Genomic DNA, 22,048 nt, shown 5'->3' with positions numbered 1-22,048 from the left:
GCTCATTAATAACTAAACTTAGCTGTGATACATTGCGGTTGGAAGCAGCTGACGCCCTAGGTTGTCTGATTAAGTTGTCAGCGGACAACCTAGTGCTACTAAAGCTTCCAGAATGCCTGAATACTGACTTCAACAAGCATCTTGAGCTTTTAACTGAGCACTTCGCTGTAAGGCGATGCTCAGACAATTGAAATATCGGATAGGACGGATTGTAGCGAAGAATCTTCTCAGAGTTTGCTTCAAATGTCCTGTAAACGCTTGGCATGGTATCCTGATACAGTATTTACAGTTTACTTTGGCTAGGCAAACCCATCATTGTAGACCGCCTGAATGTACATCATGCGTTCGCAACAGCCCGGCGTGGCCATTTTTTGCTTACTTCTGAAGTGCGCGACGATGAGCGATTCCCTATTAACATCACAGCCGCTATGAAAGTCACAGCTTTAACTGATGCTATAATGCTTTATTTTGTTTTCACTTGTTCTTTCTGGGTAATTTTATTGGAGCTGCTCTTTAATAAACGATCCTCTTTAGGTTTGCACCAATGTCCTATTCGGCCGTGTTTACGTTTGCGACGGTCCTTCAGAGGAAACAGAAGATTAGAGGAAATAGCTAAACGTTGCAATACTCTAAGCAGTGTAGAAAGCCGAGATGAGGCGATCCCTGGAAAAAGTTTGGAAGAAGGTCATTACTATTATTTATGATTACTTGTTAACATTATTCCTTCGATAAATCAAACAAAAGCCTTTATGTGGATTCTACCGGAAGCGACACTATTCGTAGATACGTCCTAAAAATAAAGATCGGAAATGCGAATAATCAAAAAACACCTCGCAGGTCTAATGTCTTGGCTATGAAATAGCAAGGAAAAAATCCCTTCTGCTCAGAAAGAAAAGCGCTGAAGAATCTTTAACGCACACGGATATGCGACTGATTGACAAAATGCCAAGTCCTAAGTAGCTTTCATAAATCTTTCAATATTTATCGATTTGCCGGTATTTCTGTATATTATTAGTCATATTATCGATGAATTCATGTTATCTGACAATAAATAGAATACTCAATATAAATGATACTAAGTTGTGGTAAAGACATCTTTGACACTGCGAATGTACCGCATTTCAAATTTACCTTTCATTATACAGAAGACAAGGTATATAACAGGAAAATCGTCCATAGTGAAATCCATGATTATTAGATTATCACTTGAGGACACGGTGATACCAAAGAATTTTTCTGAAGCTTTTTGGAAGGTGAAGTTGCACATTGTGGAGTTCATTTATGTTTCTACAAGTTGATTCTCGACATGTTCTCGAAAATGGTCGACTGAAAATACCACATGTTTCGTTATTTTCTAGTGAATGACTATCCTTGTTGGTGCTTTTTTTGAAGGACGCAAAGCGATGGGTGACCTCTGCTCAAGTTATTTAGCGCAAGCTGCATCAAATCGGTCAAAATATATAAGATAGCATGCATGCACAACATGCGCGACGAAATAAAACCGGCTTTGAACTTTTTTAGTAAGTTAGCCCGGAAAGCTATCGTATCAGATTGGATAAATGCTCACACGTATAGCATAATACAAGCATAATGGGGAGTTTTTGAAACATAAACTTGTTAAATAAACATTTTGGTAGTGCATTGTAATGTAATGATTATTATTTTCATTCCGTTTCATAAAAACTAGGTTACAGATTTTTGGAGGCGATACGCAGGTAGCGTCTTGTGACAGCTATAGTGCACGTCTTACGTGGACCTCTGTGTTTCGAGTTTTACATCCGGAATCACCGTTAGGTATTCCATCAGACACGTAGACGGCTGGATCCTGCCAGTACGAAGCAAATTTAAACCTAGACCATAACGTGTCCATAAAATTAGCAGGAAAATACGTCACCTACTAAGCTATCACGGTATCATTATTTTGGCCTATCTGACGTAAAATATCCAAAGAGTAGTACAACCGCATCCAGTTACAATGCGCCAGGTTTATATAGCATACCTAAATTGTTACTGAAAAAACCTTGTTACTACCTTGTGCTATTTTACTGAAACACTGTTCACACTGGTGAACGTTAGTATGTGACTGTGATCTATATCGCTATTTTACAATATAGGGCATTTAATATCTGGATTTGTTTTATTCATTCACGGCCAGCCTAAGGTAAATTCATAAGAAAATATCGGCACACTTGTCAAGCTAGAAACACGCATGGAAGTCGCATTTTACTAAAATATCTGTACCGATATTGTTACATATCAAATCCGACTTCATATAACATGGTATATCCTTTTTTCCTAGTTTGCAAGAGGAAAAGGAAAGAGAGGATCAAGCTTGCTATACTAGTATGGACTAAACTGTGCGTCGCTCACCTGATAGAAAGCTTTTTTGCCCCTCTAAAAACTTTAAACATCGAAATCACGTTAACGGTACTTCTATGTATAGCCCTCTCAGATCAGAGATGTGCTACAAAACCTGCAATGTACTTTTAATCTACTTAACAGCAGGAATCGTTTTAGCGCATGGTTTTCTTATAGGTTATATGACTGGATGAACATGGCAAGAGTACGAGCTTTCAACATAGTTTCATAAGGTATCTACTATTTTGGATAACACGGCTAATTTAGCGACTGAATGAAAATGCACTGCTCGGAAAACACTCTTTTATATTATACTATACATCTAAAGCATGAGCTAGTTTGTATGATTAAAATTTCTTATGAATGAATATTAATTGAATGCAATTCGTATGAATCCCTTGGTTTGACGTATCGCTGACTGTAAATGTAATGCGTGAGTTACACGCTATGATAGTTTTTTTCCCCGTTTTGTATGACACAGTGACCGTACCAGCAGGTTTTGAGAAACAATAGCTGAGCGCGATATCTACATATGTCAACTTACTGTGTCCTATTGATATTAGCCGCGACCCCGCCGCCATTTTTCAGGGTGTTGTAAGCGTACAACCTAATTCTTGGTTTCTCGTTGTACGCCCCAGATGGAGCTACCTCCTTTGTTCCCTCACATCCATTCGAACCTCTTCCACTCGTCGGGCCTTTCCCAGTACACGAGGGCAAAACAGCCCCAGGCTCCCCCGAAGACTCATGTATGCGCGAAGCAGTATCATCGTCAGGTCATGTAATCTTTGTGTTCTATCGGCTACAGACGATCACAGTGTGTTTTATTTCGATCTTCGAGCATGCGACTTACCGAATTCGTTCCCCAATTATATTCGGCTCAAGGTGAACAGGCTAAAAATAGGAATCCGGTGAAGTGGCAAACATCTAGAGGCCGCTACATGTGGTAAAGTGGAGTGATTTTTTTGTTTTAGATTAGGACTGGGCCTTTGGCCCCAGCGATGTTCCCCACGATGTTACGGGATTCACAGACGCACCATGAGTGCCTCATGGATATATATGTGAGTTGAGCCCGTGGTTTAAGCAGGGATGGCTAACGAGAAAATCCATGCTTAGGTACAAACAATCGACATAATTTTAACTTCGAAAATGTCTATAGAGTAGGTATTTGATTCTGTTCCCGAGCCGAACTTTACTGTGAAGAACAAATGCATCATCCGATTGGAAGTATTACCATTTTAATTTTAGATGCTCGCGTTACTAAATTAATTTATGAAGAGCTGTCGGGATAGGATATATATCCTCAGGATGAATAATACTTTCAAACACTTACGTGTTAAGTAAAGTATGTGTTTCCAAAATGCCTATCCATTTGATCATCTTTTCTACTACGGTAAACGCACGAGGCGTTGCTGATAAGGCCAACAAGTAAGAGCCCCCACAAGTCTATGTGACAGAATGGCTAATAAACCTAGAGTGAGAATTATGATAAACTTTTTCGATGAATCATGCATTCAGTTCATAGTTGACCAACTGGATTTACGTGACCATTCTAGCTGGTACAACCTTTTCAAAATTAAGCGTTTCTTGATATGCGGACTAGTGGATCGCTGAGACCCAGTCGATCCATCCTACCTGGACTACTTGAAAAACTAACTGCAGGATAATGAAGTTAAAAGAAAGTTAAGTATGGGCTAAATGATCAACATTCGTCTGATATATGTGGCTTCGGTAACTTCAAAAGTGGCGATACTTGAAGGCTGAATTAAGCAATCGTATCTATATATGATCCTATCGTATACATCCTATAATAGAACTTAAATACGTATGTATTACTGCTTTGGATAATAAACCCTTTCAAGATTTAGCCAGTTTTTTGTTCTTGAAATTCCTCCGAGCTCAAATATTGTGACGCTTATTGACAATTTCCACCACTGAAAAATATCGTAGCATGACCTAGTTATACCTGCTGTTTCGTTGTTGACGTTTTGCTCTATAAAACGGCTTACCTAATTATAGTTCTGCTCCGCATTCACTTATTTCTAAAGCAAAAAATTTATTAGACTAAGTTAAATCTTCAAGTTGACGCGGTCAAGCCTGATTTCAATGATGTACCACCTATTATTAGGTCATATAGAGCGATATGTTTCATACGAAAATTATGGTAAAGGTCATTGTTATGAATAATTGTACGTTAACAGTGAAGCATTATACACAAATTCATAACTCCACCTATTGCTTTCAATGTGTGTAAGATAGGGGTACTATGCTGTACAGTATTGATGATATTATTTATATATGCGTGAAGATAGCAGTACGATAAATTACAACGTCAGCGAAGGAATTCCCTGAAGTCAGTGACTTCTTTAATCAATCAACGACGATGCAGATCGGTCGCAATATTACGTGACGATATTGGCACGCTAAACCCAAACAGTAATAAAATTTTTATGGGACAACAACAAATCAAGTCCGTGAATTAGATTTCCTTTTTTGTAGCTGCTTTAGATTTAGCATTATATATGCTCTTAAACTAACCCAAGTTATAAGTTATCGCAAACACTTGCCGGTATATTCTGGTTGTGCACCATCGACTGTATAGTTAGCGCATAACAAGCTCGAAAAATCGGGTCATTCATTGTGGAACGGGTGAGCTCATCAATCTATGAGCATAACGTTTTGTCTTAACGTGTTGACAGAATAATGGAAATCTCTATGAGCGGCGAACTTTTGCCGAATATGATAGCAATATGTGAGAATACAAATTGCAGAACTCAATAATCCGTCGCTGAAATATTCGGCATCTGAAACGATCAAATCTTGCACCTCCGATCGTAGTCAACCCTCCAACCGTATCGAACAAAATATCCCCTCCATCGTCGACAAGCCCTTCACGCGATCAGGGGTAAGGGCAACCGATCGAAGACCTTTAGAGCGTTTGTCTGCCCCCACGTTATCAACCCAAGTCGTCGTCGTCGTGTACTTCGAGTGACATAATGAAATCCAGCCTCCAGTTCTTCTTCTTACCGCCGAGAGGATTTAGCAGATATCGCTAGTATCGTCCTTAATAAACAATGAACAAAGTAAACGCGTTACAGGGTGCCGTCTATTAGGTTTGTGACGAACTCTGAGCTTGGTTACTGTAGAAACTGGTTTCTAAATTCGTCACAAAACAGATTGATGTTAAGCGTCAATGTTCAGTGCTATTTAGAGCCTATGACCAAGTGTCTTGCACATAGCTTTGTATAAAGTCGTTAACGGCTTCGAAGTTAAAATCGTAAAAACTGCCCGATATCGTTTCCATCCATCTATAATACAGACAAGTGCGATAAACAAATATGGTTGCTTTCGTGTTTGCACGCTAAGCGACGGAGTTTTTATCTCATTTAATAGATGTTTGTTGTTGTTATCGCTGTAATATAATTTTAGAGACGTTTGAAGCCCATGCAATGTTCAGGAACAATATCTCTAAATGTTTACTTTCTCTTCCACATGTTTACACAAGCTTAGTTATTTCTATATCTCATTCGCCTGTTCGAAAATTTCTATAGTTGGGCGGTAAATGAGTTCTTACATCGAATCGACGTCCAAAGACAGAAAGCGTTGCAGACAAAAAAAAGAGGTGTGAAGCTCCAGAAGCACTGCTCAAGAGTAGTTTGCCTGTTTTAAAGATGGAGTCCTGAAATTGTTGCCACCACGTTCTGATCGACCATTCGATGTCGGTGACTACAGCTTAAATCACCTTGAAAAAAGCCTACGTGAATTGGCGACAGTTACTGTTATGAATTGTTTCTATTCGCTGACGGCTACTGAAAATTTTTCCGAGCTAATCTGTTTTTTAAACTGCGTAAAATGTGTAAAGAAGACATTTCGCCTACTACTTAACACCAGGCGACCGCAGCGACAAAATTCTTAGAGATGATACCCCTACGTCATAGAAAGCAGCGAGTGGCTTCGTGAGCTTCTTTTTATTCCAAAGTGAAGTTAGACCTGAATCTGAAACAAAAAAAAAAAACAATTTGCATCCACTGGAGAATGTTTGAGAACAACGAGGAGTCGACAAGAATTTGTGTATGGTACAGTCGTATCGACTGCACGGAGTTTCCCAGTAGAAAAGATCTGATCGGCAAGAGAAAAAAACCACCCTTCTGCACGACAATGGTGGACCACAGCTGAAAACAGTCGATCAGATCATGGGAGAAGATTCGTTTGAGATTTTGCTCGAGTGCTAACGTACGGAGAGAATAGTGGCGATAAATACATATATATGTAATATTTATATCGTACCGTATATATATATATACGTCAGAAAGGTTTGGAATAGATGTTGTCCGTTACCATCTGACGGTCTTTTCTATGTGCCTTGATGTCCTACCCTAGACTAATACGCTCACAAGCAGAAAGTGCCCAGTGCCCAACACTTTCGCTTCCTATTCATGATGCGTTTGTTCCATTTCCTAGTCAGTGTGTACATTTATCTGTATGTGTTTCCAGTTCGGTTATGATTTTTCTTTAAAAATCGACATATCCTCTTGAATTTGTATCATCATCTGCTCTTACGCTATAATGCTGGCTCTTACAACCTGGCTACGTATGGTTATGCTGGACGAATTTTGAGCTCTAGAAGTACACTAATATATTATAGAGAGATAGTATTCTTCTACTGATTCTCACTGTTAATTTCTAGATGAGATCAGCACAAAACGTGTAGCATTAATAGGTACACCGGAGACATAAGGTTGACATTTTTATCGATCAGAAATACATCCTGTATAATTTTCATTTGACTGTGGCAGAATACGCTAAATACGACGCCAACGGAGAACCTCAACCATGACTATCTACAACAACTATTCCAGCGGCACATCGAACGGATGAGTAAGTGCCCTGCCACCTCTTGTGTTATCTATTTATTTCTATCTATCTAGCTATTATAAAAATGAATGGTTTCAGTGCTATAGTTGTCAATGATGATATATCAATCCACAGTCACCATTCAATTTAAAGAATTGCAAGTAACTTAAAGTTTGCTTTATTTCCGTGAGAATACTTGAGGATTAAGCTCTACAAGTTGATTTTTTCCTGCGATTCAAGGATAAAGAAGTTGGAGAGAGCATATCGACAATTTACGTATGTTCTGAATTAATGAAAAAATCGAAACAGATCGTTGTTATTGAACTGTTAGAGCGTTTTCGTTGAACTGACGCAAAAGTTAGCTTGCAGTATAGTATTGCTGGAACATTACAGGGCGTTTAAACTTAAGTTGCTACTGTCAGCGTTTTGGAGGGACCCACTAACGAAAACCAATTAATCGGTAACCCATTTTTGTGCGTACATACTCGACATTTACCTAGTGACAAGGTCTCCAATAATGAATGATCACTTACATAGAATCAAGGTCACCGAGCAAATACGGACGTTGTAAAAGACTGGACCAAACGCATGATCTTTCGCTCAAAAAGATTCCCATTAAAACGTACATGGGTCAGTTGCACTAACTAGGGGGGGGTGGGGTGGGGGTGAAGCTGCCCTAAAGAGGATCGGACTTTGTTGATCACGTGAAACAAGTTGTCTCCATAAATTGCGGCCATAGATCTGTACAGTTTGCGCATATACCTTAATACAATTTCAAGAGGTTAAAAACAAAAGATTCTGTCTAATATCTAGAGTCAGGCCAAATTAAACGCGTCGCCGTTGAAATCTTACCAGTCATCTGCTCTTTCTTACCATCCATTTTACTACCAGACTCAGTCTATTTTCCTGCGTACATTGTTATGCCTACACGTGCGATCATAATTTGTTAGAGAAGCCTATCTTAATTTATTAGAGAACAACATGCTTGTAATGGTCTGTCAGGCGTACATCGCAAACCAAGTATCATATCTTCCACAACCTGGAAATTTGATGAGTCAAATAAGAGTTCACAGGATCAACGTGGCTGATTCCATTGGCCTTGCCGTTCTACGTTATAGCGTAAACAAAGGCGCGTATTAATGATCAAATCAGTGTTCCGACGTCTCTAACGGCAGGCGTAAATGTACCAGCTAGTGTATAGGAAAGTTTACCCGCGTTGTTTCAGACAAGCCTATTGCTTGCTTTCTTTGTTATACTTCACTAAGCAAGCATTATGTTTAAATGCCTCCATGTATTTTTGACCACTTGCTTACTGTTAATTTTTTCTTAAATTTTCAGAATATAAAGAACGGCTCAATAATGAAATGGTGCACACAGAAATCAAAAAAGATGAATGCCCCATGTACGTCGAGGCGCAGGTAAGGCGCCACGAACTACTGAATTGCCCTGTACGAAATCTAAGGTTACATAAGCATAATCGTCTTTACGCTGAACTTTAAGGTGTTTTGAACTTGCGCTATGGTTGTCCGGCCTCGACAACTTGTAATGGCTATATTTTAAACGGGTCAAATGTTTTCTAACACTTTAGTTATACTTTTTTATTCTGCTAATATTTTTCATTGATTTGTAGTATACGGTTGTCTTAATTTATGGTATACATCAGAATTATCGGTGTGGGTTCTAGGCAAAATGGGTGGAGACAATGAAGGAACGACTACAGGTTCTTAGCGACGTCCTTGATTACCCAACAACTCGAGTAGTAAGTACCTTAAAATGCATCCATAGTTAAATTACTGATTTCTATTAAATTACGTTGGTGTAATTATTAATGCGTTTCTCCATGAGACCTCTTTCCGAACCCCAAGCCAGGAGGAAATTTTCAGTTTCTTTTGTTTACGAGACGTTTCAAAGCAGACTTGGTCCGACTTTGGCGCGGAGCCTTACCATATAGTAGTCTAATGCTGGCGTCGAATCCAGCCGCGATACATCCAGCACTACGTTCGGAACCCGAAATCTGCCAGCCTTTTAACTAAGCGAAACGTTTTTACGCGTCCTAGGAAACGTGGAATTAGAAAAACCGAGAACGTTACACAAATGCTGACTGGGACAACAAAGCGAGCAAGAAAAAAAGTCGAAATATCGATTCAGCTAGCTTCCAATACAATGACAGTAGTTCCAATTCTTAACTGACAACGCCCTAAAATACATATTAGAAAATTTGTGTTGTTGCCCCCATGTGTGCCCATCGACGATTTTACGGGCCTTTATAGTTAAGACCTGAGTAACATTTGCGCATAAACCAGATGGCAGAAGCAAACGTGACACATCGCACTCGATTCGTTCATTAAAAACAGCGACTGTAAATGGCTGAACACGATACGCTTGAGCACTGGCACCCAATCATCGACTTTCTGAGTGATGAAATCGGTAGACATCGCCGGCAAAAATCGCGGTAGACAAGCCGCACCGCGACAAAAGTGATCGATCGATCGATCGATCAACTTTTATTTAATCAATGGTTGAATCAATCATTTAAATGCATTATGTGCATATAGGCACATTAATTAAATGGCCATACACTGCTAAAGTGTAGACATTTAATTAAGTGTACAAAGATCTCTGTATCTCTTACGGGAAGAATGGAATACTTAAGCGCGACGCAACTATTGAAAGGGGCGTTGCATGATCTTTTCATTAAATTCTGGCTTTGGCTTTTTTCAGCGGGAAAATTCTGTTGAGAAGTACAGTATCCTCGCACTGTGGGATAAACACTGCGAACTTGGTAAGTTAAATGCTTTCATATTAACTAACAACATAGTTCAAATGAAGTTGTCATTTTTAACCTTAATTTGTAAATCGGAGTGTAAATCAGAAGATAACAATACTGTTTCATAGACAAATGTATTTATTTGAATTTCTATCATTCTGATTTCGCCCTTAGTGTCAAGTGGGAATACTAAAATAGATGTTTCGAGTTTTACGTCCGGTACTGTCGCTAAGCGTTGCTTTAGATGGCCGATGTCGGATAGGAATGTTAACTCACTGATTTTTGTTTCTATTGACTACTTCTTAGGCAGGTGAGAGTCTCAGGCGTAGAGAATAGTTGAAAACATCATGTGTTGCAGCTAATGATAGCGAAGTTAAAGTTGACACCCATGAAATATGATGGCTCGAGCTTATGGGAATCCTATTTTTCTTCTTCTTCAGATTTGAGAAATGGGAAATAAGGAACATAGTTTGAATTTTATTTGGCGCGACCATTCCTATATTTTTTGGCCTTATTAATACGAATAGATTTCGGGAAGTAACAGATTCATCTCACCACTTCGACATCAACCCCTTTGCAAGTTTAAGGCTACGTCCGGTAGAACAGAATAGCAACTGTTGAGAGGATTGCGAAAATTGATTTGGAACCAGTTTTTCGGCCAGTTTTTTTTAACTAGATTCGCCAACCGTGAGGGCTTAGGAACCAGCTCAGTAACTGCAAGTTACGATTTTAAAACAAACCACAATTTAAGCTTGGACTTTAAAAGTTTTGTCTCCTGACACAAACGAACAGCCACACAAGACGGCTATCGTATGCCCTCTTCTCAAAGGGTGTCACTAGGTCAATGAGAATATTGACACCATCCGATGGTCTACTAGTAAACGGTATTTAATATATATTGCCGTAAGAAAAGAAATTATCCTTATTCTTATTTAAAGTGCTGTATCTTGCGAGTACCATGATGTCCCTGAAAGGAAGTACATCAGCGGGTATCCGCTTTCAATCCTGTTTGTACGGGCTCTTAACCGAAATGTATTACTCTACCCATTGATTAGAACCAACAAATCAGTTTCCTCAGAAAGTTCAATATCATAAGTAATTTTACTATGCTTTAAGTTATATTGGAGTTTCTGTCGTTGACACGCGTACTATTTTGATCAGGTAGGCGTCTACTAACATTGATCTGTATATGATCATATCGTCTATCGATAAAACGAATTTGCTTATGCGTTTCGTGTTCGACGGCGCCTGGGGGCACAGGAAAGGGCGGGAATCCCTTTTTAATGCGCGTTACAATAGTAGTGCGACTAGCAAAACAGCCGTTTTTACTATACTACGCAAACATGCCTCCGGTCTGCGCATTGTGCAAGGTAGATACAATTCCTACGCGTAATTGACGTCTTGCTTTAAAATATTACTAAGGATGAATTAAATTATATACCGTAGTTTGCCTACCTAGCTTATCGACGCGTTTTGTATGTCTATCTGATATTTGTGTTGGCCAATAGCGGGCATTCGGGCGACGTTTATCAAGATTAAATTATTAAGATTAAGTTATTCCTTAAAGTTTGCATGACTAGATGCTTTCTAAGGAAGGTAGCAATGGCACAGTCTGACAAACGGGCACATAGTTAATATGCTATTGGCTCACCATTACATTAGCCAAACGTGCTTTTATTTGCACGAATTTCCCTGTTAATAACGAACGCCTCGTTATATATTGACAAACGCTGGAATGCCCTGTCATACATGCTGACTGGCCCCCCACTGGTAGGGCGAACGTTGTGCAATTTCTACAAACTTATGAGGCTTACAATTTCGATCGATGTTCATGACGATCAAGTTTACTTCCTTTGATATGAACGCTATAGCATCTAAAAATGCCGTTTACATGACCTGGCTTAATAAATATGCCATTCACAATGTGGCTCTCGTCAAGACTTACCTCTTTCTATTACCATGACCGCACTTCCACCCTATATTCAAAAAAAAAAAAAAAAAAAATATATATATATATATATATATATATATAATAGACAATAAGAAAAAAAAGCTCTTGAAAATGCTGCGATAAAAGACTTGTAGGTAAATACATTTCCATGTTTAAAGCATGCGAGATGGGTGTATGTATTGAGTGGCGAAAATAAGCGGTCGCTAAATTCGATGTTCGCAGGACAGGCGTTTACATGGCTCGCCTTGAACCTTAGAATGACTGAGCCGTGTATTCAGGCACCCAAAATCCTACGTACTGTTAGATAATCCAGTAAAATCGCTTCGGACCTTGAGTGCACCTAAGAAAGAGTATGACTAAATATTCCAGCTTATTAGAGCAAGATTTGCTGATTAATTAATTTATTTTATTAATTAACTGATTAATAATAATAATAATAAATTATAAGTAAAAAGGTACCAGAGCATATTGGACTATTCGGCCTTTTGATGATTTTTGTATAGGTGCAAAAAAAGGTGAGTTTGAAGCAACGACAATGAATAACAATATAGTAATAGAAGGAAAAGGTATAAGAAAGAACAGATTATCTCAGGCGTTCAAATTTCGCACGATTAGTCAACCAGATTGCAACAAGCGAGACGATCAGAGGAAACCCATCGTTCTTCTTGTGCTGAGATGCCGCCATCTGAAGCTAATGGTTGACGGCTATAGCGGACGTTAAACTTTGGGGGTTTATCTAGGTAACGTTACAGTTACTCAATCACTAAGGTAATTCTTTATGCAGAGTAACGCTCATATCCGTAGCTGGCAGTAAACAAACAAACAAACAAACAACAAAAAACAGCTAACCACAATTTGCTTTGGGTGAATACTTAACGACGAGAAGAAAAGGCCATACAATGTCATACTTTCAGCTCTTAGAGCGCCAGCCACGTGTATATCCTGGGAGGCTGGTGCATCGCGAACTGCCGAAATCTGTCTCTGTAGTTGTTTTACTAGTTAACAGTCGTTTTGCGAACCGGCCACTGTATTAAACTGCATTGCTTTGAGCTAATCAGAAGTAGTAGTATATTGTATAGTTGTATGTATATATAGATATACAAATATTATTCTTCTATGTCTTCATGATAGAGCCATTGGATCCATTAGACAATCAGTCCTTTACTTTCACAAATAAACTTTACTGTTGTTATTATTGTACCTCTGTCTTTTATAGCTAGGCATAAGTATGGGATTGGGGCTGTTGTCGCCAAATTGTTATTATAGATTCCTCTATAATTTGTCTTTGTTTGTCAATACTAAAGTTATTTGAATCCTACCCTGAATTTATCGAGATCGTTCTATACCTTTCGTATATAAATTACCTACTCGATGTTTTTGGGATTTTACCAAACTGGCCATGAAAAAACATCGCTGTCTAGTTGTATACTAACGCGAAATTCTTATTTAATACCAAGCTAATAAATCTAGGTATGTTTTGGTCGGTGGTATTATTCCCTCTGTAGTACATGGTAGATTCGAATGCAAACTGTATAATGCAAATAGCAACCCATTTGTTAGTTAAACTTAATTTAGAAGAGATATGGGCCTTTTCAGAACGTTTGAAAGGAAACGCCAAGACAGGGGTTCATCCCAGAAGGCTTACAAATGCCGAAAACGGTGTAGCAGTAGTCGACGCAAAGGCTTAATAACGAGTTGATCGTAGCTAATTAATTTAATTAGGATTAACTAAAAAAGAAAAATTCAAAGCTTTAGGTGAACCTAACACTGTCGTCGGTGGGTTTTGCAATTTATATCTCAAACAGACTGATTATAGCATTATTTGTAATCAAGTCCAAATTTGGTTGTTTTCCAGATATCAACTCCATAGGCCACTTTATCTCAGCTGAAGAACTGCGACCTCTCATCAAACCTTTGTAAGTCATTAATATACCTATCAATGGTCATAATAGCTAATGAACAAATTCTTAGTTAAAGTCAACTGTAGTTTGGCGCAATTTTTTGCGCTACATCCATCTCGACCCATTGTGAGGTTCGACTCTTAAGAATGCCTTATAAATATAAACTACATCGCGTATGAGAAAATGGAAAGGGCGACGCAACAATTTTGAATATTCTATTTCTCTATTAGTCTATCGTGTAATCCCATTGCCCAACAGTGAATCTCGTCTCATTTCTCAGTCGTAGTATAATAAATTCAAATATGATTCCATGATCTCCTAGTCTTCGCCCGAAACCCGTTTTGATTGAAATTTTTTACTTTTTTTAAAAATTTTGATTGATTGATTGAAAAAAATTAGTGCAAAAAAATGTGCTTCTCCCAGAGTCAATAGTTAGTATCGTTCGTTCAGTGGAAATGGCTTCAGTTTCAATTGAGTATTATTGGCTGGACGAAGTCCCGGCCGAAATATAGCTTCACCAGTTATTACAACGCGTGACTTGCCTTGGAAGTTACGTTGATAAGTGCGGCCCACTATGTGAATGAAGCATAGCCCATGGAAAAGCCTCAAAAACAGCCTTTGATGAAGTTCACTTACCGTACTTGTTCTAATGAGAGTGCGACGGGGAGTATCGCCGGCCGGCCGGACGGACGGGGCGCTTAAATAGGCTGCGGGAAAAGGTTTTGAGAATCTTTCAGTAGTTCCAGTTAAGAATTTATTTTGTATTATCCTCTGCGAAGTAGACTAAAATGAAGCTCATTTATATTTCCATGCTTTACGGGGTACCATAACTCTTTGCAAATGTCAAATATTCCGTCGAAGTAACAATTAATAAATTATGAAAAAAAAACCTCACTGGCGGTACAAGTGGTTTAGAGCTCATATAATAGCATGCTATAGCAATTCTATTTAGTTACTAAATATACATGTCGAAACTAATACTTACGTTTTTATCATATATATATTAATCTCGGCCATTTTTACTACTTACCAGCTTATATTTGGGTGCGACTTGACGTCATAGCTAATCATCTACTGTTATCTTCTGCAGGCAAAAACAGCGTCCGAGTCTCAACCTCAACGAATTGCTCGAGTACTTTCAACCCCTTTTAGGTGCGGCGACATCGGACGAAACCGAGGAACAGGTGAGACCATGATTCGAAATAATTCAAACTCTGTATATATTATTACACTGCCGTAATAAACAATGCCAAAAGAACGCTTTGCTTGACCACGATTTTGTCGGGCCGCTACGACGTAGCAAAGCTACAGCCGCTTCTGTTAATCGGACGGGTGAGAAACGTTTAAAGCTACTTCAAATCAAAGGCACTGCCATTACCTTGAGGAAGGCAAGTAATGGGGTTTACTTTAAAAGGACTAACTAATAGTTACATTAATATCGTGTATAAATACTTTGAGCGTAAACCACATTATTCGAGTGGTCTGTGACGAAATGTATGGGCAACTCCCCATAAAACGGTTGCTTTACGTGTGCGTGCACGCGTGGAATAACAGAATCTATCTGACTATGTTTTCTATATTACTGTTGTGATTGCCATTTGCATGACGATACGGTGCCTAGGTGTTAACGAGTTGCGATCATGGACGAGTTCGTAAACTGCTACAGACACGGGGATGCAGTAACGAAAACAGACTGCGCTTATGGAGTCTTGTTCTTGGACTCTCGAGCTCGGCGGACGTAAGTGCCTCTATATTTCGAATTTTACGTCCGGCATCGCTGTTAGGCATTCCTCAGACAGCTGGCTCTCAGCACGAAAGCAAGTCTGTCTGTCTGTTTGTCGATGCCCGGGTTCGAATCTAGGCCACGACGTGTTCCGCACTAACCTATCATGGAGACGAGTACCCATAGGACGATTAATTTTATTGTTATAAAATCACATAGAGAATCTATGAGTAAAACGTTCTTGCATGCTTCGATTGAATGAAATGTTAAAAGCGTACACTGTATGTATGTGCATACATTGATTTGTGTATGTTATATTAACCGCTTTCACCGAGAACGCAAATCCAATCTAGCTAAGTAGAATTTAGTTAATGGGAAAATGTTCCCTTGTGGATATTTTCACACAGCGGCATTTCAAGCCATTAAACACAACGACGCAGCTGGGCTTGCTGATTCTTGCTGACCCAGAGTGGACACAGAGGGTAGCATTCAGTATTATATTGATATTAGTATGACTGGTTTGCGATATACCTGAACGATCAGCGTGTATCAGACATGAATATTTATCCTACATATGTAGCATATTGTAATGATAGGAACATACCGCTGAGACCAGTCCTGGAGTGAAATGTAGCACGAAACTCGCATGCTTATTTAAACAAGCCACTCATCGGACATACAGCAATAGAGCAGTATCGATTCACAATTCGATAATCTGTATAAATGGATAATTCTAAAGATACTTCGTTGTTTGATCTTTTTCAACGCTACAATCGCCCGGCCAAACGTTACGCGTCAACACGCGCGCCCAAAACATTACTGCCAGAACTGTTTAGCAGGTAAATTGGTTATTCGGCCACCAAATGTGACTTTTCACCGACACAATAGTCTGTTCATCTATATTTTCATAGAAACGTTATTAAATAAAATTTAGTGAATTAGAAAGCAGTGATTTATTTTATAGGGCTACAAACATTGTCAGCCAAAAGAGGGACTCGTCATTTTAAAGGGCTGGATTCAAGTGGACTGCACAAGATTTCTCACCACAACGCGTCGTTGCCAACGTAGGGCTTTGATGAGGTAACATTAATTAAGTCAACTTGGAACTGCGTTGGCGTATGAACACCATAAGACGCTATGGTGTCGCTCGGTTAGTTAAGTACCCGGTCCACTCGTTTCCTGCCTTAGTACGACTTTGAGCGTACGTATATGCTAAACGTCATTTCGTCACTCATAAGCGTTTAACAATGATTAACATAAACGGTACAGGTACCAGGCAGGGAAAGCAGTAGGGATTGCCTTTTTTTTTTTTTATACAACAAAAGCATTATTAAAGCAGCACGATATTTTTGATTTCCTCGCATGCTCCCCCTGAGTCCCCATTTCTCTTTTTTCCCATAAGGATCCCCTTACGCTAAAAATTTCACATCACGGCAGTTCCTGCACCACCCTCCTTCCACTGTCACTAGTCGGCTCCGAGTCCAGCTCCGCCCTCGAAATGAGACCACTCCAGTTACGAATGTCCTCTACTCCCATCGTGATAGATATCGCAAGATAGGCCGTGTACGCTGCTACTGACCTTTGAAATACACAGTTCAAAGCCGGGCCGGACGACGCCCATTTGATTAAGGCCCATCAGCGGACCAGTTTCAGCATTCAGCATGCCCTCGCCTTGGTGACAACTAACGTCGCCTTCGTTAGGGATAGTGGCTTTGTTTTCTGGAACGAAACCGTTATAATATATATACGCAATCGTGCCTATCAACTGATTGGCTACACAAGCGGCGACGATGGATATTTTCTTAGAATTTGAACAGAACCTACGTCGCAGGTACGCCATACATATCGCTGCTTGACTCGGTAAGCGTCACGCTGAGCAGTGATAAATGTAATCGGGGGTTGCCAATACACGCTTCGCTTGCGCAGCCATAACCCTTCCGAATCGGCGCGGCATGCACGGCCCAATTACATGCTGATTGATCCAGAAGATTAGATGTATTCATTGCTTGACTTTTACTTTGTCAACGTTTTGAAGGACAGCCAGGTTATAGGATACTGCAGGTTCCGCGGCGAAGCAAGCGGAGAAAATGAAATTGAAGAACGTGAATTTTGGCTTCACTGTGAGATTGGTGGCATATTATAGTACTTATATAGCAATCTCTTCTATTATTGTCATACAGTAACGCCAGTTACGACAGTAACGAACAGGTGATGGCGCTGAGCAATCGGCCACGGGGGCTTAGAGCAAAGGAACGCGTCCGCTGTAATTTACCACAGATTTCAATGTCACTGAGTATTGTACTGCATGTGACACTGACACTTCAGATTAAGTGAGATATTCAGATCAGGGCCCAGAGAAGTGTGGGATAGTCCTAATTCTTCGTGGCTGGTTTCGCCTTTACGCTATTGTAGTTATTGAGGTCGTGATTTGATTTACTATCTTGACGAATTTATGTGTAGCATCGTAGCGGAACTGATATGCCATTATTTGGAGCGTCCTTGTTCGTCTGTGCGTGTGACAAAATCACCAAGTTTCGAACGGTACGAAATGATAAGATGCGCCAGTCTAGCACGTACATACCCCTTCCAAGCTAGCTCAAACGGCTCTTAATCGTAGCAGTATAACATTAAATTGCTTGTTACTCGGAAGTACAGGTAAGAGTTCGCAAGAAAACCACTGTTTATACCCTGAGTGTTCCTTTGTGACTATAACATACTGTAACAATTCGAATCATCAATGCGCTTATTCCTAGCGAGGCACTTAATGGTAGACTGCATGCCTATTAAGTTAAGAAATGTACACTGGCTGGAGTTTTTTCTTACTTTCCTATTAGAGTTTGTAGAAGCTGCATTACGAAATCGTTATCCTTGATGTTCTAGAGATGGGTTAAGTTAATATCAAGTCATATTAGATTGAGCACTGTTTTTCTAAACGGCTTGATTACGAGACTGCACGATCTTTTCCTACCTTAGAGCTAGCACTCATTTAGCAGCGTAGGTAGATATTTTTTTAATGAAATCTAGGCTAGGATAATGAATCTTAACTTTTAGGGAATATCGACATCGCCAATTTCACTACCTCTACCAATATCTGATACGTTTAGTCGATTTTATCGATACGGTTTATGGGTAGCGACATCTACCGTATTTAAATCCCTTTCAAGAATAAATGCCTATAAGGGCTAACAGATAGAAACTGCTATTTTGCCTATAATCCTTAAGCAAGGCCTTAACTGTAAGAACGACGCTTTAACATTGTCCGTAAGTATCAATCCGTATTTCAGCTGAGGTGCATTTTTCTGTTATGCTTAATAGCGTCGAAGGAGATATTGCAATCGTACTGAAATCGCTGCCAGATTAGGCCCACCATGATGGGCAATCAGCCTAACAGGTTTACTAAGGCTGATTAGCTTTTAATGAAATTAGGTTGACTTGACGCGAAATTTGACGTCGTTTTATAAGCGAAATTTGTCGACTCCTTTTTACAACAAAGCAAATGTAAATTGATTCGTACGTTTTGTATACAAGTAAGCTTAATAATCACAATTAGCGACAAGCTCAATATAATATTAAAAATAACTGGCTCTACTCACATAAACAGCTCAATGTTTATGTGTTGATGCGACTCGAAGTACCCCTTGTCGTTTTCGACCGGAGGTTGTTCTATCAAGTCACCGCGTAGTCCGAAGACATATTTGTTTCTGTACCACTGTAAGAACTTTTAGTAAATTACAGGATAAAGTATCGGCGCCGCGTACTCTATGGCTTGCAACTGTTGTAGCAGTCCTAATCTCGAATCTCTATGAGCCTACCGTGTTGTAGATAACCTATTTTACTCTCCATACGATACAACAACCCAAGGGCAGGAACTGTTTTGGCGATATGGTGGTTTTGAATAGAACTGCGCAAGCGGTGCGCTATAAAACCTTTCGAAGCAAGACAGGATTGTCATGGGTGATGGCAGTACGCTGTACATGGGACGGTTACTAATTCTGGACATTAATAAAAGCCGGCTTACTTCTTCGTGTTTCAAGCACGCAAAAATCGTATAGATATACCATTTCTCCTGCGTTCTTCGCTGTACTGCGTGAACGCTAACTATCAACTGCTGGGTAATATTCATTATAGGTTATAGCTGCCCTTTGAATTTCGGAAGTAGACGATAATATATTCAAGGACTGGCTAAGGCTCCATTTGCGGGGACATTTAGGACCCTGTACGGCGCAGTTTTTTTGTAATGAATCCAGGCGGAAGGTAAAATAGGTTCCTATTTACACGCACGCATGCGCCTGTTAGACAATGCCTCAATACAATCACATGCGAAACTTGACAAGTTTATTTTCCTATTACTTTTATTATTGTTCACTCTAATAGTGCGCAGTTCAATATAGACATACGTGTACACGTTAGTGAGGGGTTAAGTTCACTTTTTATTGGAGATGTCCACTGCAAGTACTGCCGTCGCCTTGCGCAGTGCAGAACTGTAGTACTACTTCATAATTATTATTTATAGTGTTAATAATAAATGATCAGTCTTGCGTCGTCAGACATAGGATTAAACTATCTACTTAACTATAGAACATACATGAAAACAATCTTGTAAATGCTTTAAAGATTACTTTATTATATACTTATATATATATAGCTTTATTTTATACACTACAATTCTAACATTGTAGATCTCTCCCTTATCATGATAACAATGGATTTGTGATGTAACACTTAATTCTCTGTTCTTTATTGTGGAGTTCACTTTTCCTATAGGACTTCCTGCTGATAGGAAATACTGAGTTGGTAAACGATTTTCCAGCACAACAGTGTCCTGCATTCGGTGATGCCAGAAACGGAACCGGAAAAAGCCACCATACCGCTCAGAATCGGCTTTTGTTAGGCCTTCTTTGGCAAGGCTCTGAAGAGTCAGGAGATACAACATGATAGTTAAAATATTGATTGCTCACTTCATGAAGCGCACATGCAATTAATCCTCGTTGCTCTTATATTTAGCATGGTTTACTCGAACGTGGTCAGCACAAAAGTGTACCCACAATCTTGTTTGAACCATGCGCCGTACGTACGTGACTTCGGATGGCCAGCGCTTATAACAGTCTCACTTTATTCACAATTGAAATCCTACTAGCCACTCTGAATCCGTTATGGGTGACATCCAGATTTGCCAAACATTTTCTGGACCTGAACGCAGTTACATCGTACGCCAGATTTCGAAGTGAAGATCTATGGCGCTGTGTTAAACACTCACCGGGTTTTCCAAATTGCATCAGGTGAATTCAGTGCGTAATGTGATTGAATAACCCTCAAACAGGTTCAGCTCAAACGACGTTTTTCTAATATGTCTCACAGGTATTCTCCTTTAATTACGAACTTGTCCTCCCGCTCTAGGAGCTTCTAAACAGCTACATATCTACCATATCCGTTTCCATATGCAGTTTCTCTATCCAAGACTTCTCCAACTTCATCGACAGCGGAACATGCGTGCCGACCCATTGGCGATTTTAGGGCACGGAAAATTCGGTAATAGAGACAGACGTCAGGGGAATAAGCGGGTTGAAGCCAACGTTGAATAAATTATAGCTTACTCTGGGAAATAATTTGTATCTGCCAATGAGGCCTGGCGTTGAGTAAGTGGACCGCATGCGTTCGACTGTCGTGCCAATTGTCCGTGAGCCTATTTTTTTCACTTTCGGCGAAGATCTCATAGTAGTAAATGTTTCTGACGTCCATTACGAGTATTACCGATATCGTACGTCCGAACCTACTCAACACTGCCACTCTCTGGCCTGGTTCTTTTCGAGCTGGCGGTAAAGATTGAACGATACGTTTGCCTATAGCGATCGTATGCTTCAGGTGCTTTTTTTTCTTAATCATTGAACTTGCGCAAATTTCGCGTCAAAATCACTTATTTCTAGCTAGCCTGAAGCCACTACACGGAGAAATAATTTTTTACTCAGTTTCCATATTTAGAATTCTGGTACTCATTACACGTGAAATATCAATTTTAGCCTACGGAGTTTTTAAGCTTTAAGCCCTGCTTTCCTGGAAAACCTTGTTGATTGTAGCATTTGGTCCTTATCCTTCGAGCTCCGACACCTGGCTGCCTCCTCGCTGATCTCCAACACTCCGGTCTCCGTTATTATTGTCCCAGAAACGTTTGATATACTATAGTTTCGGCTAGAGCTTCCTTGTTCAAGGCCTTCATCAATTTTCGATGAATTTCGCAATGCTGTGGCTTTCGAGGCAGCGACAAAGACATGATCACTGATTGTTGATTTAAGTGGTTCTCATTCAAGGGCTTTTAAAAAAACTAAAGTATTTACCAGCAAAACTTAGTGTGCTAGCAACATCTGGTACAAAACTAATCCAGCCTCGATGTCCGGATCCGCTTATAACCGTCAACACTGTCAACGATAAAATTCTATAGCACAATTTTGTAGAGGAAGCATTTCTATTGCATTGATGCATTAAATTGACAATTATATATA

General features: G+C 39.6%; 1 protein-coding gene and 1 long non-coding RNA gene across 8 annotated transcripts in view; one reads left to right on the top strand and one right to left on the bottom strand.

Moving 5' to 3' along the window:
- Nucleotides 1-22,048, top strand: part of LOC111242965 (TBC1 domain family member 19) — a 33,199-nt gene that overhangs the window by 4,687 nt on the left and 6,464 nt on the right. For 3 of the 7 annotated variants that reach the window (XM_086974005.1, XM_086974016.1, XM_086973986.1), the window contains exons 1-8: nt 3,083-3,416; nt 7,152-7,233; nt 8,548-8,627; nt 8,894-8,968; nt 9,931-9,991; nt 13,783-13,843; nt 14,919-15,012; nt 15,450-15,566. In XM_086974005.1, coding sequence (XP_086830131.1) covers nt 3,357-3,416; nt 7,152-7,233; nt 8,548-8,627; nt 8,894-8,968; nt 9,931-9,991; nt 13,783-13,843; nt 14,919-15,012; nt 15,450-15,566 — 630 coding nt within the window. In that variant the 5' untranslated portion in view covers nt 3,083-3,356. Of the gene's footprint in view, nt 1-3,082; nt 3,417-7,151; nt 7,234-8,547; nt 8,628-8,893; nt 8,969-9,930; nt 9,992-13,782; nt 13,844-14,918; nt 15,013-15,449; nt 15,567-22,048 lie in introns of those variants that run through there. The other 4 variants (XM_086973992.1, XM_086974021.1, XM_086974002.1 and 1 more) reach the window with 2 other exon arrangements.
- LOC111242966 (uncharacterized) lies at nt 8,740-14,996 on the bottom strand. Its single transcript, XR_002670242.2, has 5 exons — nt 14,859-14,996; nt 14,465-14,535; nt 11,922-11,952; nt 9,154-9,262; nt 8,740-8,976 (listed from the first exon to the last, which is right to left on the bottom strand). It is a non-coding gene; the product is annotated as an uncharacterized LOC111242966 (long non-coding RNA).

The sequence above is a fragment of the Varroa destructor genome, unplaced genomic scaffold (assembly GCF_002443255.2).
Source record: "Varroa destructor unplaced genomic scaffold, Vdes_3.0 BEIS01000001.1, whole genome shotgun sequence".
NCBI lineage: Eukaryota > Metazoa > Arthropoda > Arachnida > Mesostigmata > Varroidae > Varroa > Varroa destructor.
The sequence above is the reverse complement of the archived record's forward strand: the minus strand, read 5'-3'. Positions and strand labels throughout refer to the sequence as shown.